Below are 16,837 nucleotides of genomic sequence, written 5' to 3'. Positions count from 1 at the left end.
TCACAGCCGCTCACACTGCTCGCGCGCAAACACGTAAACGTTGGTGTAAAAGATGGAGCAGCACGGCTGTGCAGCGTGTGATCTGGACACAAGCGATGGAGGCACAACTTGTAGAACTTTTCAAAGCTCATCCGAGCCTTTTCGATGTGGCATCACAAAATTATCACGACCACAACAACCGTGAAAATAGTGGGATTTACATTGCTGCTCAGTCACAGCTGCCCGATCAATGTTTTTCATTAGCAATTTAGCAAAGTTGATGGTGGTGGTGTGTGTGTCTGTGTGAGTGTAATCCTGGGCTCACACTGTGCGATTTTTGGCCCATTTTGAACCGATTTTTGAGTCGTGCGACCGATTTGGCGATCGGCCCGATTTTGGCCTTCATCGTGCGTCGTGTAGTATACGTGGGGTAACGAGACGCGATTAACACCTCACGACCAGCTCCCGATCATCAATCGCTTGGTCGTGAGGGTGTCACCGCAGTTTGTCACACTGCGCACGCGCAAACACAAATGTCAGCGAAAAAGACGGAGCAGCACGGCTGTGCAGCGTGTGATCTGGACACAAGCGATGGAGGCACAACCTGTAGAACCATCCGAGCCCTTTCGATGTGGCCTCACAAAATTATCACGACCACAACAACCATGAAAATAGTTGGATTTACATTGCTGCTCAATCACAGCTGCCTGATCAATGTTTTTCATTAGCAATTTAGCAAAGTTGATGGTGGTGGTGTGTGTCTGTGTGAGTGAAAGACAGAGGGAGAGCGCGACAGATTTTCTGTTATAACCTTCATGTTATGGACGCACAGTGTGAGCACTCAGGTCGCATCAGAGCATCGGGCCGTATAGTGTGAGACCTGCATCGTGACCTACCAACTTTTAACCCCTGCGAGTCAATTGTGCAGTTTGAGCAGGAGCTGAATAACGCGACTGAAAAAATCGCACAGTGTCTGCCCAGCTTTAGGTGTACTGTCGTCCGAGACTTGCACCGCAGTGTCGGCGTTTGTTTCCCTGTTGGCCATGCTTCTTGTTGTGGTCATCTGTTGTCTTCCGGTATTTTCTCCGTAAGCGACCTTTCCTCGACCAATGAGATGAGCGGTAATCTGAATTGTCATACTCGAATTGTCATAAGTGTGCTGTCAGCTCATTGGTCACAAAGCAGGAGAGGGGCTGGGAATTATGTTTTCAAACAAAGCGTTAATTCCATTAACATTTATAGACTACTTTTGATTCTCACTGTATTACGGGACAAAGTGCGTCCCTTATTAGCTCAATACGGGACGTGTACTTTTGTTTCGAAATACGGGACGATTCTGTTTTTTAAGGGACGGTTGGCAACCCTAACAGTAATACAGCTCCACCCTTGACTGGCACCACGGAGCGCATTGCAAGTTACGGTGTGTTCACACCGAACGCGATGGACGCGAATAGAGCGTCAGGTTTACATGTAAAGTCAATGGAAAGGCGCGATGACGCGCGATTGCGGGTCCCGCGAAAATTCGGAAGCAGATTTGCGTCGCGAAAACGCCAAAACGCGTGAAACGCGCGTCAGTGTAGCGCGTCTGGCGCGTTTGACTCGCGAATAAAACCACGCGCGTGAGTTTTTGTGTTGCATTTTGTGCATACGCGCGTTTCGCGTCTACCGCTCGAGTTGGAAAAATCTGAACTCCAGCGTCAAATCGCGCCGCGACAACCAATCAGGAGCCTGGTGACGTGGCTGTTACCTAGGTCAAAGGGGCAGATCCAGCCAGAGCCTTTCATACTTCAATGGAGGGGAAGGCTAATCAATGCGGTAGCAAACAACTCGGAGCTGTACAACACCAGCTGCTTTCAGTACCGAGACAGGAATAAAAAGGACCGAGCTTGGAGGAAGATATGTGAAGAGATCGGGCAACCTGGTAAGTTCATTCATTTCTCTTTTGAAAGTTTTCACTGACCCGGGGAAGCCGCACAAAAGCTAGCAAGCCACCGCTATTTTCCCACTGACGTACAAATACCGTTCTGCTTTTATGCATGTTGTCATTTAGGAATATATTTTATTGTTTATTAATAAACAGCACACAGTGGTCCCGCTGTTCATCCGTCACTGCTTTGCTTTTTCGCTGATTTTTTATTGCACAGTACAGCATTGCATTCTGCAGCCTGATTGACAAATCTCCTGCGCTTGCCAAATTTATCACGTTTGGTTTTGATAACCATCGCGTCCAATAGAAAAAACAGCACAAAAACACCCATAACTATGAGCCTCATTCGGAAATAGACACCTGCACCGTGAGGGAAAAAGGCGCACGAAAGTGGCGGGCAGATGAAGACAAACCGCGGCATAATAATACTTTTACGTTTTGCAATCTACAAAGGTTTGCACTTTGAGAATCAATTGTGAGAACTGTGGCCAGGGGCTAGTTATTCTGAGAACCCCTGCAATAAATGAGGGACCACTGTCTACTCTACGATTATTATATCCAACCTGTTAACATTTAATACTGTATTGATAGAACCAACTGATTCTGCAGCAGAGCATCCCCAGTCCCTGAGCTCCTGCTGCTGCACCCACAGATATGTACAGCAAGCACTGATACCTTTTTAGTCGGTGGGATTCCCTTGTGATCACCTTTACTAAATATCTACAACCAATCTGATTATATCCTGTTATTGTTTTTCAAATGTGGGTCCTATGCAAATACCCACCCCTCACATGCACACATGAACCTCGACAGTAATACGACGTAATTTAACAATTACAGTAATACAGCTCCACCCGTGACTGGCACCACGGAGGGCATTGCAGCGTTCCAAGTTAGTCCTACAGGCCCGCTTTGATCTCCAGCCCCTGTTTACCAATGATTACGTCACATTAACCTAAATTACAATACAAAATAAAACAAAAACCGATTTACTTGTCAGAGCAGAAGAAAAGCAAGCAAGATCCAAATTAATATCTGGTTGTATGTTTGTTGCGCAGCTGTTATTGGATGCGAAATTTTGCCCGTTGTTCTTCCGCCCACACGGAAGATATAAACAAATTAACCCTTTGCTCAACGTCCAGTTAAACACACTGATAATTGAAAATAATCCAATATAGAAGAATTACCCTCACTAGCAAAAAGGAACAACACGATGAAAAACGTTGGACTAATTTAGCAATATTTTAAATGAACTCCGGTTATAACTATATTATAAATATTTATATAAACATCTGCAAAACTTTTTTATATTACTTTGACATTGTGTTGTTTTTTCAATTTTTATAAATGATGATAATTTATGACAATAATTTAGCAAATAAACGTTTTTATGAGGCTTCATCAAATTTGGGACTATTGAAAAGAATTACGCTGCTCTCTGGTGGACACACATATGAAATCAGACGTGTCACTACATTAACCTAAGGATAAGGAAACAGATTATAATAATCAAAGCGCCGATTTTTATCTATTTATTTAGGCATTAAGTGAAACAGCAAATTGTTGTAGAAATGCACATTAATGACTGTTCGTAGGATTTTAGTGGAAGCACAGAAAACCTCCAAGAAGTGTGTTATTACAACATAATTATAATTAATTTTGGATGGCATTTAAGTATTAAATAACTACTATTGTTATTGAGCTTGAAACAGCGTTATTGCTAAAATGTTAAGACACAGGTGAACGTGACAGAAAATCGTAACTGCGCCAATCCTCCAAAAGTTTACAAGAAAATGAATCACTGACGGGATTTGCGCTGCGTGTTTTGGTGGTGATTGCAGAGGTGGGAAGTGTGGGGGAGGGGGGGGGGGAGGGGGGGGGATTGTTATTGTTTTTTGGGTCTGTAGGCTACATGTGACATTATATTTCTTCAGATTGTGAAAGGTGCTGCAAATCAAACTGAGGCAGACTACCTGTGTCATTTATAGGCTGCTTAAAAATGCTCTGCAGGTTACTGCAGGATGAACAGGTTAGTTTGCTGTACTGTGATGGATTTAGATCAAAAAGCCTGTACTACTACTCAGTCTACTGGAACTGTTAAAAAGAAACATGTACAAAACTCCACACTGTTAGAATGATTAGAATGATTTCAGGTAGAACTGCTACATTTTATTAAACAGAAGCTGTCAACTCTGCTCTCTTGTGTGGGCAACCATGAGGAAACAGTTCCTTTTAAGTTGTAGATTCAACCTGCTTCATATTTTTGGCCACCAGATGCTACCAAAGAAGATTATGTTGAAAGACTTTGAGTAATGAACCCTTTATGGATACAAATTTCGATGCTTCAGAAAGCTTCATTTGTCTGTCACTACCACTAAGCTGACACTTAGAAATAAAAAGGAACTAAACAGGAAACCTCTAAATGAACAGGCCAGCCAGGATGAGGGAAAAATTGACGACCATGTAACAAAGAGCAGTGGCAGAAACAGACAATATATACACAATAGGAAAGTAACACATCCACACTGAGACTCAGACACATAAGCTTGACACTGGGAGTGAAGAAAAACAGAAAGACTGGAAAAACAAAAAGATGAAACACAGAGAGGAGAATGTGGGACCAGGAAAGGGAGAAACACAGGATGCAGGGCTACAGATATAATAACAACACAAGAGAGGGAACACAGAGAAACCAGACAAACACAAGGACACAACCAGGGAGACAGGAATCACAAAAGGAAACTAACAGCTAAGGAACATATACATAATCCAAGTAACCATGACAACATTCAAGTTATCTTTTTTATTAGCTGCAACAGAAGAAATGTCACATTTTGACCTTTTCCCCAAGTCCCACTTGAAGCCACCATTGCATCATAGAGCTCTTAATAATATATACATATCACAGGTGAATGGAAGATTAAAAAAGCAGATGTATTTAATAAAAATATGTATTATTAAAGAATAAGACAGAAAAGACAGAAACACAACATGCTTTACTTTGTCCTCTGTTGCATATTTTACAGTTACTAAATAAATAATGGCAGGCAAAGGACACAAGCATTATCTCACTGCCTTAGAGCACACCCACAGCTTTAATACACCTGCATGTTTGGATTTGATAGGTTTGTTGACTGATAATTGTGACTCTGTTTGCTTTAAGCATTGAGAATTTGGCACATTCAAATGTGGGTCCTCTGCAAATACCCACCCCTCACATGCACACATGAACCAAAAATGAGAGACCAACTGCGTGAGCTCCAACCTCTAGTCAGTAGCAAGACGACACATTTCTTTGGTGGGAGGCACATTCCCACTGCTGAACAAAAGGACAGAAACGTCTTTCAAGTTTTAGGTGTCGGTCCATCATCAAAAAAAGGAAGCTGGCAAATAGTGAGAAGATGCTTCCACCAGTGTGTCACATCCTGAAGTTTCTTTGCTGCAGTCCAAAGATTTGCTGCTGTTTGCATCTGCTGCAGGTCTTTGATGCTGCAGCTATTGGGGTGAGAACGTAAAAGAAATGTATCATCCAGCTGTTAAAAGATCATTTTAAGCTTTTACTTTAATCGTTCTGAATCCTTTACAGACTATACAGATCTTAGTGGGCCTGTTTAACATTGGACTTGGGCCGGGACGAACAAGCACACATCCTGGGGACCTCAGCAGCCTGGGAGCTGCTTACTGGCTGGGTGCTGTGGTAAAATAATCTTCTTTTTCCTTTTATTGTTGCGTATTTAGCACTTTTTTGTGGTAGAAGAGTTTTTTATTTTGACCTGCAGGAAAAAAGAAGGCCTTTTTTAAATTAACGTGTCTTTTATGCACATGTTAGTTATCCTGTCATTTGTAGGTCCAAATATTTAATGTTGGGAGTCATTCTTCAACCTACAACTGTACACTTCGTGGCAGCTCTCAATTGGACTTCACAATAGCTCAGATCAATTACTTCATAACTCATGCTGGGCTTGGTGTTGTAGCTCCTCTCCCTATGTGTCAACTTTCTGCTGATTGATTTTACAGCAGTGAGATGTGGCTGTTTGCCTGACATGACCAAAGCTGTCCCTTTGTCACAAGGGTCACCAAAGCAGGTAGCTCTGGTGGAGTTTTACACCAGATCTCCTTCCTGATACAATCTCAAAAGAATTTATGTTTCCAGCTGGAACTCACCTGCTAAGCAAAGGTGTAAAATCACCCGAAACTAAAGTCTATAACTTTTCGATAAATACATTAACAATTTGTTAAATGGTCTATTACCTTTTTTTTTTTTTTTTTTAAAAAGGACTTTTCTTGAATTTATGATCACCTCTAACATCACGTCTACTGACCTCTCACCAGTTCATTGTTAGTGGAATTGTGTCCATTTTGGCTGGACAACTCCGTTCATCCTGTTTGGTAAGAAAACTCATGAAGGACTTAAGACTGTGCTGTAAATAAGATTGTCAATAAAAAATGTGTTAAACAACTTGTTTCTAAGTTTTAATTTTCTAAATGTCTCCTCTCAGATGGGCTTCTCTGTTTTCATGAATATTGCTGGTGGGATCTTTGCCATTACTGCCATTGTGCTGTATGGCATGGACCTGAGAGACACCTCTCTCCTCTGGATTTGTGACCGCAGCAGCGATGAAGCTGTTCTTGATGAAGACAACTGCAGAAATGTAGCGCTTTTTGCCCAAGTAATCCAGCCTAAACACACATTTACAGTGTACAATAACTGCAGCAAAGTTGTCATGTGAGTTGCTCTGTACAGTGCTATATGACAATTTTTGAGGTAAATTGTGTTTTTTCTTTATTTTACTGTGTTCAAAAATCATCAGAAATTACTGAAATCCTTGGACATCACACTGATCATCCTGGCTCTTCTTCAGCTGGCTGTCAATATTCGTTATGCTATTTGGGGCATCAGAGCTCTGTGTCCACAGGGTGACAAAGATGTCGAGGAACAGTTGCCACAAGTCTGCCACAAGAGATCATCCCGATCCATCCCGGAAATGAAAACTGACCTCGTGAACACATGAATGCATGAGCTGCACATTTACTTCTGTTTCTCTGAACTCCAGCAGAAAGTATTGACAATAACCCCGCCCAGTATCTCTCTGTAAATCCTCATCTGCTTGTAGATGATTTCTTTGATGCTTGAATAAAAAAAAGAAGCAAAACTATTTGTTTTGTTCTTCAGTTTCATAGGATTTCTGGCTTTTTCCACCGTTGGGAAGTACTTGAAATATTTCTTTATGCTAATTTTCTGATGTCATTGTGTAAACAAATGAGAATACTCTGTTCTACACACACGTACAATAAATGATAAGAATGCACCTGTGCAGATATAAAATTGACAACTCACAGAACAAAAATAACTCATCAGTAAATCATGATGTAATGTTCTTGAAGTGCACTGTGTTTTGTGTCTGCAGGGTGTCAAAGATACTGAGATTTCCCAGCCAATTTTGAAGGAAGTCCTCATGATGAGTCCCGGTGCTGAAAAAGGATTCACTCTAATGTTTGGATCCTTGAAATAAATCCTCAAGATCTACTAGCAGAATCAAATCAAAACTGCATTACAACAGTAATAATGTTTAATGACTGTAACTGCAAAGCTGTTTCTTAACTCAATTAATTCATTCTAATCATTTTCTAACTTGCAGATTTTCTATTCTACAAACATATAATAGTAATTGAATGGCACGGTTGCACATTAGCAAAGCACATCAATGCACGGTATGGAAGTACTAGTTTGTCTGTTTTTTCTCGTATTTTTAGCTCTTTTAATAAACTGTAACTTCACTGAGTGAATGGAACAAACTGCAAAATGATAATTTCAATTCATAAATATTTTCACTGTTATTTTCACTTATTTTCCCCGTTTTTGTTTGTTTGTTTTGAAAAAGGGCCCAAATGTTGTTTTAGCTTTTAGCTGCATATGACAACAGAAAGAATACAGTGAATTAGAAATGAAACTGTAAAATGAACCAACCTATAAAAAAAAAATCAAACAATGAGCTTTATGTATTGTTCTTACTCGTTTAATTAAAAAGCATAATGAAAACAATGATGACTCTTCAGTTACAGCACTTATCATTTTTTAATATGATTAATATTAAAACGATAGAAGAAGAGGAAAACAAAACACTAGAACATATTTTTTTCTGGAATACCTTCATCAGGTGACAATTTTATTATTTAAAAAAAATCTAAAAACCTTCGTCACATGTATTTTTATTCACAGACCATATTATATATATATATTTTTAGATGTGTCACTTCTCTTTTGTTAACTAATGTTAAGATAAAGTCTGCACATAATATTTTTCATGTGCAGAAAATCGTCCCTTTATATAAAAGACAAAGAACTGTCTCTGTGTTAAACAAACTTTACGTTACCACTGTGTATCGAATCAGCAGGAACAAAATAAAGAGAGCTGGGAGTAATTATTTACAGAGTACCAGGTGGCATCACTGTATTATGTTCCAGAAATGCTGAACTTTAACCTGGTCATAGATTTTGCACATTCAGTTTTAAATGGCTTTTATTTTGAAGAAAAGTGTGACACAGGAAGTTTCACTTTTATTTTTACCTGAGTTTGTCACCAGCGAACGAAACTGTTGGCGTTACAGGGATTGAGGCAGCTCGCCAGGTAAGTCATCTGCACGAAACGCACACTTGCAGTCATTTATAATACTTAACGTGAAGCCGCAGACTGTATGATGCGGATTTTTCTCAATGTTTGCACTGCTTGCAAAAGAAATGAATAGACAAGGAATAATTTAAACTTAAACTTTGAATACATTAATTTATTTATCGTGTAGCCTATTCGTTTTAATTTTGTTCGATTTTGTTTTATTTTAGCTGTTTTGGGTTAATAATTGATTTTCAAGGTCACTTTCAATTACCCTGATTTCTTATTTGAGTACATATCTTTGCTATAATATAAGAGGCTGAAGGAAGTGCAAAGATTTCTCAGAACTTCATCTGCTGAGAGACAAAACCCGTTCGTAAGCATTCAATCACAGTTACTCTTTCAAATACCAAGCAGCGCTTCCTGTTTTGAAATTACGCATGTCAATCACATTAAATTCCAGCGTTTGTAGCTGTGAAGTGTAATATGATAGTGAAAAGGACCACTAACACTTCCCACGGAGCAAACTGACGTCTTCTTCTCTTCAACCAACAATCCAAGCGTTCCTACACTCAACCTGCCATAAACAAAGCAAACAAGTTATAATTTGACAGTTCGGGGACTTTGGGTAGTTATGATAACAAACGGCAATCAAAAGAAAAACCTACATTAAGGCGATCCAGTGCTTATTACTTTGTTAAAAGAAAAAAAAATAAAGATTTTAAAAAATACACATATTTGGTCATTTAAAAATGTGATATTCCAATATGTCGACTAATATGTATGTGTGTGTATATATATATATATATATATATATATATATATATATATATATATATATATATATATATTCTTTAGAAAAATGAGAACAATTTTCCCTTTATTCCCGTTTATTTGTTTGTTTGTGCTCTAAGGTTGCTGGTTATTCTTTTTGTGGCATTCCAACAGCAGCAAACAGCGAAGTTGCAGAGCGCCCTCTGGTGGACAGTCATAGCATGATTGAAGAGTGTTTTTTCCCACCTCTTCTTTACTTTTTAAATTTTGTACTTATAGAGTAGCAATAAAATTGATGATGACATCCATGCATTTTCTTTTCTAATTTTTTATTTTGAGAACAGTTATTTAAAAACAACAATAACAAACAAAAACAAAAAACATACTACCTTTACCAATGCATCCACTTTCTCTCAGATGTGCTTCTGTGGGCGATCGTGGCTCAAGAGTTGGGAGTTCGCCTTGTAATCGGAAGGTTGCCGGTTCGAGCCCCAGCTTGGACAGTCTCGGTTGTTGTGTCCTTGGGCAAGACACTTCACCCGTTGCCTACTGATGGTGGCCAGAGGGCCCGGTGGCGCCAGTGTCCGGCAGCCTCGCCTCTGTCAGTGCGCCCCAGGGTGGCTGTAGCTACAATGTAGCTGCCATCACCAGTGTGTGAATGTGTGCGTGAATGGGTGGATGACTGATTGTGTAAAGCTCTTTGGGGTCCTTAGGGACTAGTAAAAGCGCTATACAAATACAGGCCATTTACCATTCTGTCCATAATCATGTTATCAGCCAACCTTTTGCCAATGAATCTAATTAGCAGGGTTTCAGTGATTTAGAAATCATTATATTTTTTATTGTTTTTATTTACATCTCTTCTCAATTTCTTTGGAAACAGGTGTTTATAACATAGTTATATATTCCTTTATATGTCACACGTGCAAATGCTTAAGTGTATAGAGACAAGTTATCTGTGAAATATCATTATGTAAAATTATATGACACAGCAGGATTACATTATGCAGCATGTCACTACACACTCTCACTGCATATATTTGAGTTATAGCGATATGTCAGTCTTGTGTTGTTTGAGTTGTGATTTACTGTTTTGGCTTCATAGTGGGATTCATAATTTCAGTGTGTCTGTTGAACCATGCCTCCTAAAATCTCTTTGCCACTTTGCAGATGTGAGAGTTATCCATAGTCACTGTGATGACCACAAAAAAGAGCAGATTTCCACCACTGCATCAAACCCTCAAGACTTTCACCAGCTGTCCAGTGTTCAGGGGGGCGATGCCTAATGGGGCATTTGCAGTTCTTGGGGTGAGGGGAACTCAAATTCATTTAAAAAATTCATTTTTCATTGGTATGACTGTGTGATTTATTCTTTTACAGACCATACAGATCATGGTGGGGCTGTTTAACATTGGGCTTGGTCCCGGACGCACAAGCACACATCCTGGAGATTTGACCAGCTTGGGAGCTCCTTACTGGCTGGGTGCAGTGGTAAAAAAATAAAACTGTTGATTTAAGAATAAAAACAAAATAAGAAATGATGCATTTAGTATTTCTGACTTTAATGAGTTGTTTAATGAGTCGTTGATCCCCGTTCAGTGCATCGCAGCTGGAATCCTTTCCATTATCATCGGCCAGTGCCCCTGCTTGTGCTTTGTAAGTAAAGACTACTACTACTACTCGAGGGCAGGGATAGCTCAGTAGGTAGAGTGGTGGCCCCATGATCAGACGTCGGGGGTTCGACTCCACTGAACGGCTACCCTGAGGTACCCTGAGCAAGGTACCGTCCCTACACACTGCTCCCCGGGCGCTGCACTGGTGGCTGCCCACTGCTTCACTGGGTGAATGGGTTAAATGCAGAGGAACTATTTCCCTATGGGGACTAACACACACACTTTACTTTAAAGACTAAAGTTAAAAGGAAACATACATTGTTATGGAGCACAGTGAGGTAAATGATTGAATCTCTCCTCTCAGACATGGTATGCTGTGTTTATGAACATAGCTGGCTGCATCTTCGCCATCACTGGTATTGTGCTGTATGCTATAGACCTGGCAGAAGCCTCTGTTGTCTGGATGTGTGACTTGAACTGGTCCACTGCTCAATTCAACGATAACTGCAAATATGTGGCGTTCTTTGCTCAGGTAAATATGCTTTTAAAACATACAGAATAGCATATTTTTGTCATTAATCGTGCACATTGATTGTATTTTGTTAATTATTCCTTTATTTCAGAGTTTGCTGACAGCCATGGACATTACTTTGATCGTGCTCACTGTTCTCCAGCTGTGCGTCTGCATTAGTGCCACGGTTCTGGGAATCAGGGCTCTGGGTAACAGGATGAAGGAAAAAGTATGAACTAAGACAAACACACACACACTCTCTCTCTTTATGGTATAATGAAAGGAATAACCTTGTGTTGATGGTGTATTTGTAAGACTGTAATTGGCTAAAGTCATCAATTACTGACTTGATTTTCTAAAGCACAAAAACAACGGCACATCGAGGTGTAAGAGTCGAGGTCCTCCTCAGACCATAATATTTATAGTACTATTCTTTGTAACGACCTATCAGGTATCAGTTGCTCTGGGCTGCTGGATGTGCTGATATAGCTTGACTAAAAACTACATGAAGAAAAATAGATACGGCCTGTACAATTATCTGTAATTGACTTTTTACTCTGCTTTGTCTCAGCAGGATCTCAGACATGCTGAGATTTACAAGCCTGTATTGGAGGAAGTCCTCATGACGTGTCCTGGTGCCTGTAATCATCTACCCTAACATGTGGATGCATGAAAAAGCGATATGTCTTTTTAAACCTTGTGTAAATCTATAAGATGCGTTAGTGAAAGGTAATCAAAAGTACAACCCCAACTCTGAAGAAGCTGGGATTCTGTGTAAAGTGTAAAGTTAAAATGCAGTGAAAATGAGTAAATCTCAGAAACCCATATTTTATTCACAGTAGAACAGAAATAGATGTCAAATGTTTGAACTGAGAAAATGTAAATTTCAGGAAAAAAACAAAAAGGTAATTTTAAATTTAATAGCAGCAACAACATGGAGGTCATTGTGAGTTGTGTCCACAGACAGTGATTTGTGAAAGTGTTTCTGAGCCCATGCACGGATTCCATTAAAATGATGCCTGTTTTTATTGGCTCTTGAGGAAGATCACAGGCATCTGGTGTTGATTTTTGGCCTTGTCGGTCGTGCAGAGTCTGAATGTTTTGATGACAGTCTGTACAGTAGATAATTAGATGTTCAACGTTTTTGTAACTTTACATTAAGGAACATTTTTCTGAAATTGTTCCACAATTTGTAGACAGTTTTTGTGGAGTAGAAAACCTCCAACTGTCTCTGTTTCTGAGAAAATCTGCCTCTGTGAGATCCTTTTTATATCCAGTAATCCTACCGACCTGTTGCTCATTAACCTAATTAGCTTGCACCCATACCATTTTTTTGTTTAATTGCTGCCATCAAATTCAAAATAAGCTACTATTTTAAGTGAAACAGTAAAAATCTGAGGTTAAACATTTAAATGTTTTGTTCTACTCGGAATAAAATGTGGGTTTATGAGATTTGCAAATCGTTGTATTCACTTTATTCACATTTAACACAGTGTCCCCATGTGTAACTATCATGTAATAGTTACACAGTAAAGACAGTATTTACTCTGATACCCGTTTCAGTATATTTCAAAATGTTAAGTGTGTTTTCTGGCTGCAAATAATCTTCTACATTTATTGAATAAAACCTAAATAAATTGCAAAAGATGTGATATTACGCTGTGGGGTTTTTTCAGTAATAATATTCAGTCAGCTTTTCTGCAGGCGTCTCAGCGTACATGCTGGACACGCTTTGTAAGAAATAAAATGTGAACCAGCGCTATCAGGTTAGCTCAAAGTGGAGCTGATCCTGAACAATTTGGTGAGAACACAGCTGTTATATCTCAAAGTCTTAACTTAGCAAAATGTCAGGAATGTTTGAATATGATTTGTGGAAAGCTGTGACACTGAAAAGCTTTTTTTTTTTTAAACAAGCAAGTATGCACAGCTGCTTGACCTGTGATTAGCATTTACACATCTATTTTCTTCCGCTTATCTGGGGCCAGGCCACGGGTGTCAGCAACCTAAACATACAAGCCCAGATCTCCCTCTTCCCAGCCACCTACTATTTGAGGGAAGCATTCCCAGGCCAGCTAAGGCCAGACACACCAAGGCCTGGTAGGATATGCCTGGTACATCTTACCCAGGAGGCCTCCTGGTCAGATATCCAAACGCTGCTTGACACTTGACTGCAACTGCTCGAGTGAGAGCTGGACTCTACCACCTGATGAAGACAGCAGAACCGCATCATCCACAAAAAAATGCAGAGATTAGAGTCTGAGGCTACCAAAGTAAAAGCCGTCTGCACCTAGGCTCTGTCTAGAAGGGCGGGCCCATGTTTCCTTCTGTCACTTACCATCACTAGAGGGCTCCTGAAAGCCCATTTGAATAATCAGAATATGTATTCTCTGAATTGATTGATTTAAACTGTTCTCACATTTTAGATTACATGTTGTGTGCTGTGATGCCACCCACTAGGTGACAGTGCATCGCTTTGGTTTGTAAATTCTGTGAAGACGCCTGATCCTCTCTAATCTTCCTCCAGACGCTAAGACCTCGATTTCTAAATTAAATGCAAAATTTGCTTTAATCTGAAAATCAGAACTCGTAGCAAAAAGCAGCAGTTCAGTTCTTACTCCTTAGCCCAGAACACACACACACACACACACACACGATTTCTGTGAGCCTTAATCGAAATGAAATACATGAAACGTTTCACTTTACAGGTAATGAATATTCAAAGATTCAAAGAGTTTATTGTCATGTGTACTAAGAAAAAGCATTTCTCTGTACAATGAAATTCTTTCTCTGCTGGCCACACACAGATGCCGGTTAATACGTACAAATAGATAAAATACAAATAGTATGAACAAATAAACGGAGACAAAAAAATTGAAGTATTAAATAGACTTATGCAGCAGCTCTCTTCTGGACTCTGATGGTAGATGCTCTGCAGAGAGGTCAGCGGGGTCCTGGTGATGTTCTCCGCAGGTGTTATCACTCTCTGCAGGCGTTTTCGGTCCATAGCAGTAGTGCTGCTGTACCGTGCAGTGATGCAGCTGGTCACGGTGCTCTCCACAGTGTAGCTGCAGAACCTGCTGAGGATCTTGGCCAACATACCAAATTTCCTCACCCGCCTCAGAAAATACAGCCGCTGCTGAGCCTTCTTGGCCAACTGTATGGTGTTCAGTGTCCAGGTGAGGTCCTCAGACATGTAGACGCTCAGGTATCTAAAGCAGCTCACCCTCTCCCCTTCAAAGCCCCAGATAAACAGCAGCTGGTGAGGCCTCATGGGCGAATGGTCCTTATCTGAAAGAGACAGGAGGGGAACTTCTCTTCCAGTATGGTAAAACTCGCCAGCAGCAGACCAGGGAGGAGGCTCCTATCGCAGACCTGTCTCCTCCTGACAACATGTCGCCGCACAGTCCTGCCCCACGCCACACCTGAACACGGCCTCCCTCGTCTCACCGTCAGATGCAGGCAGAGGGGCATCCCTGCCCTGTTGTGAATTGCGGCCATCGCCACCCGCTGTTGCTGTTCCTGCCGTTGGGACTGGATCGCCGAACGACTCGCGGCACCCCACAGTCAGGCAGCAGTTCCTTCAACGCACGTGTGGGCTTGCACGCGTTCCTTTTTCTCCTGCTCACCTTTCATGCGTCGCTTCTTTTTCTCTCCGCTCACTATCCCCTTTAACAGGTCAACCTGGCGGCTGATAGGCCACCTTGGGGAACGCCCCCACCTCACAGGTGCCTACAATTGTCTGTTTAGTCCACAGTGGATTAAAGGAATATGGTACAACAACATTAACACACATAATATAAATATGAGGATAAAACCATGCAATATAAATATCAATAAACAAACATGCAATATAAATATCACAATAAAATCAACACTATGTACCAATACACAGATTGATAAAACATAAAAACACAAATTTCCACTGTGTGGCACTAATACACAATCAAACTGTCACAAAAATGAAAAGAAAGAAAGAATTATTCTCTGCTATGATTCCTGCTACAATACTCTTAAACTTATTATTATCATTAAATCACATGTAGATTAAATTAGCATACTCGTGGCTCAAGAGTTGGGAGTTCGCCTTGTGATCGGAAGGTTGCTGGTTCGAGCCCCGGCTTGGACAGTCTCGGTCGTTGTGTCCTTGGGCAAGACGCTTCACCCGTTGCCTACTGGTGGTGGTCAGAGGGCCCGGTGGCGCCAGTGTCCGGCAGCCTCGCCTCTGTCAGTGCGCCCCAGGGTGGCTGTGGCTACAATGTAGCTGCCATCACCAGTATGTGAATGGGTGGATGGATGACTGGATATGTAAAGCGCTTTGGGGTCCTTAGGGACTAGTAAAGCGCTATATAAATACAGGTCATTTACCATTTACTATCTACTGCACAGATACAACTGTATAAAACAAAGGTAGTAATTTACACAGGCTTTCATCACAGGGTCAAATTTGCTTCAGAAGGTTTCTCAACTGACTAACGTCACATTGCCTAGCAGTCATAATATGAGCTGTGTCTTTTCCAGTCCAAGCCATAACCTGCTGATACAGTTGGAAATTTTATAAACAACCCACAGCTGAATCATGAGTTACTGCTATGAACTATGACTGTTTAATTTGGCGTCATTCACAGAAGGCTTTAAGAAACGCAGGAGTTACGCTGGATCATCTTTACAGCTGGAAGATACATGTGATATGTGTGATATATGACATTAATTTGACACAATTTCTTTAAAAGATGTAGTCTGAGCCTTTTACACTGAAGCTGGGGGAACATTTTTTTGTCTGAGTTCTTATTTGATTTCTCAGACTTTTTAAATGTTAAGTTAGTGTTCAGGTCAGATAAAAATAATTATAGTGGTGCTTTTAACTTTAATGCAAAAGCCTAAAAAAGCAAAGTCAGTGCAGCATTTAATTTATTATTAGACACATTTGGTTTCTCTCAAATTGTAAATGAGTGGCAATGATGTTTAAGCAAATACAGGGTGTAATGATGTGGAATGTGAATGGAATAATTGTAATACTTTAGAATCTTTACCTTACAATATGACAAGGTGTTCTGTGGCTTGTCACCAGTCTGCTTGTTCAGTCATTGATTCGGGCAGGACTTCACCGATGGAGCATCTAAAACAGGAAGTTTTCTGGTCCAGTTTAACTTTTACTTTGAAAGCCCGGCCCAGACGAAAGCATGGGCCCTTTTTTCTCTGCTGAACTAACTTAGCCATTTTAATTTTTCTAAACTAACCTCAGATGTGCTGCTGGCACAGTAACGTAAGTATGACAGGTGATTTAATTCACTTCTAAAACATTTAATTCTAAACAATCAAAATTATATGGTCACCCAGTAACTAAAAACACTTAAAAGCGTATCTAAGGCTGTCTTACTCGGCTGCACACACATCACTCAAATACGCAAACATTTTACTCTTT

At 40.4% G+C, this 16,837-nt stretch overlaps 1 protein-coding gene across 1 annotated transcript in view; it reads left to right on the top strand.

Annotated features, from left to right (window-relative positions):
• Positions 1–13,022, top strand: part of LOC146659908 (uncharacterized) — a 29,509-nt gene extending 16,487 nt beyond the window's left edge. Inside the window, exons 2-12 of the mRNA XM_085424214.1 lie at positions 5,493–5,603; positions 6,239–6,295; positions 6,406–6,576; positions 6,718–6,906; positions 7,315–7,400; positions 10,467–10,599; positions 10,672–10,782; positions 10,891–10,947; positions 11,269–11,436; positions 11,528–11,644; positions 11,987–13,022. Coding sequence (XP_085280340.1) covers positions 5,493–5,603; positions 6,239–6,295; positions 6,406–6,576; positions 6,718–6,906; positions 7,315–7,400; positions 10,467–10,599; positions 10,672–10,782; positions 10,891–10,947; positions 11,269–11,436; positions 11,528–11,644; positions 11,987–12,073 — 1,287 coding nt within the window. The 3' untranslated portion in view covers positions 12,074–13,022. The remainder of the gene's footprint in view (positions 1–5,492; positions 5,604–6,238; positions 6,296–6,405; positions 6,577–6,717; positions 6,907–7,314; positions 7,401–10,466; positions 10,600–10,671; positions 10,783–10,890; positions 10,948–11,268; positions 11,437–11,527; positions 11,645–11,986) is intronic.
• Positions 13,023–16,837: the final 3,815 nt, after the last annotated feature.

The sequence above is a fragment of the Rhamphochromis longiceps genome, linkage group LG11, assembly GCF_057381845.1.
Source record: "Rhamphochromis longiceps isolate RC_006_pf linkage group LG11, R_longiceps_female_GT1.1, whole genome shotgun sequence".
NCBI lineage: Eukaryota > Metazoa > Chordata > Actinopteri > Cichliformes > Cichlidae > Rhamphochromis > Rhamphochromis longiceps.
Note: the sequence above shows the minus strand (reverse complement) of the source record. Positions and strands in the feature narration are given on the sequence as shown.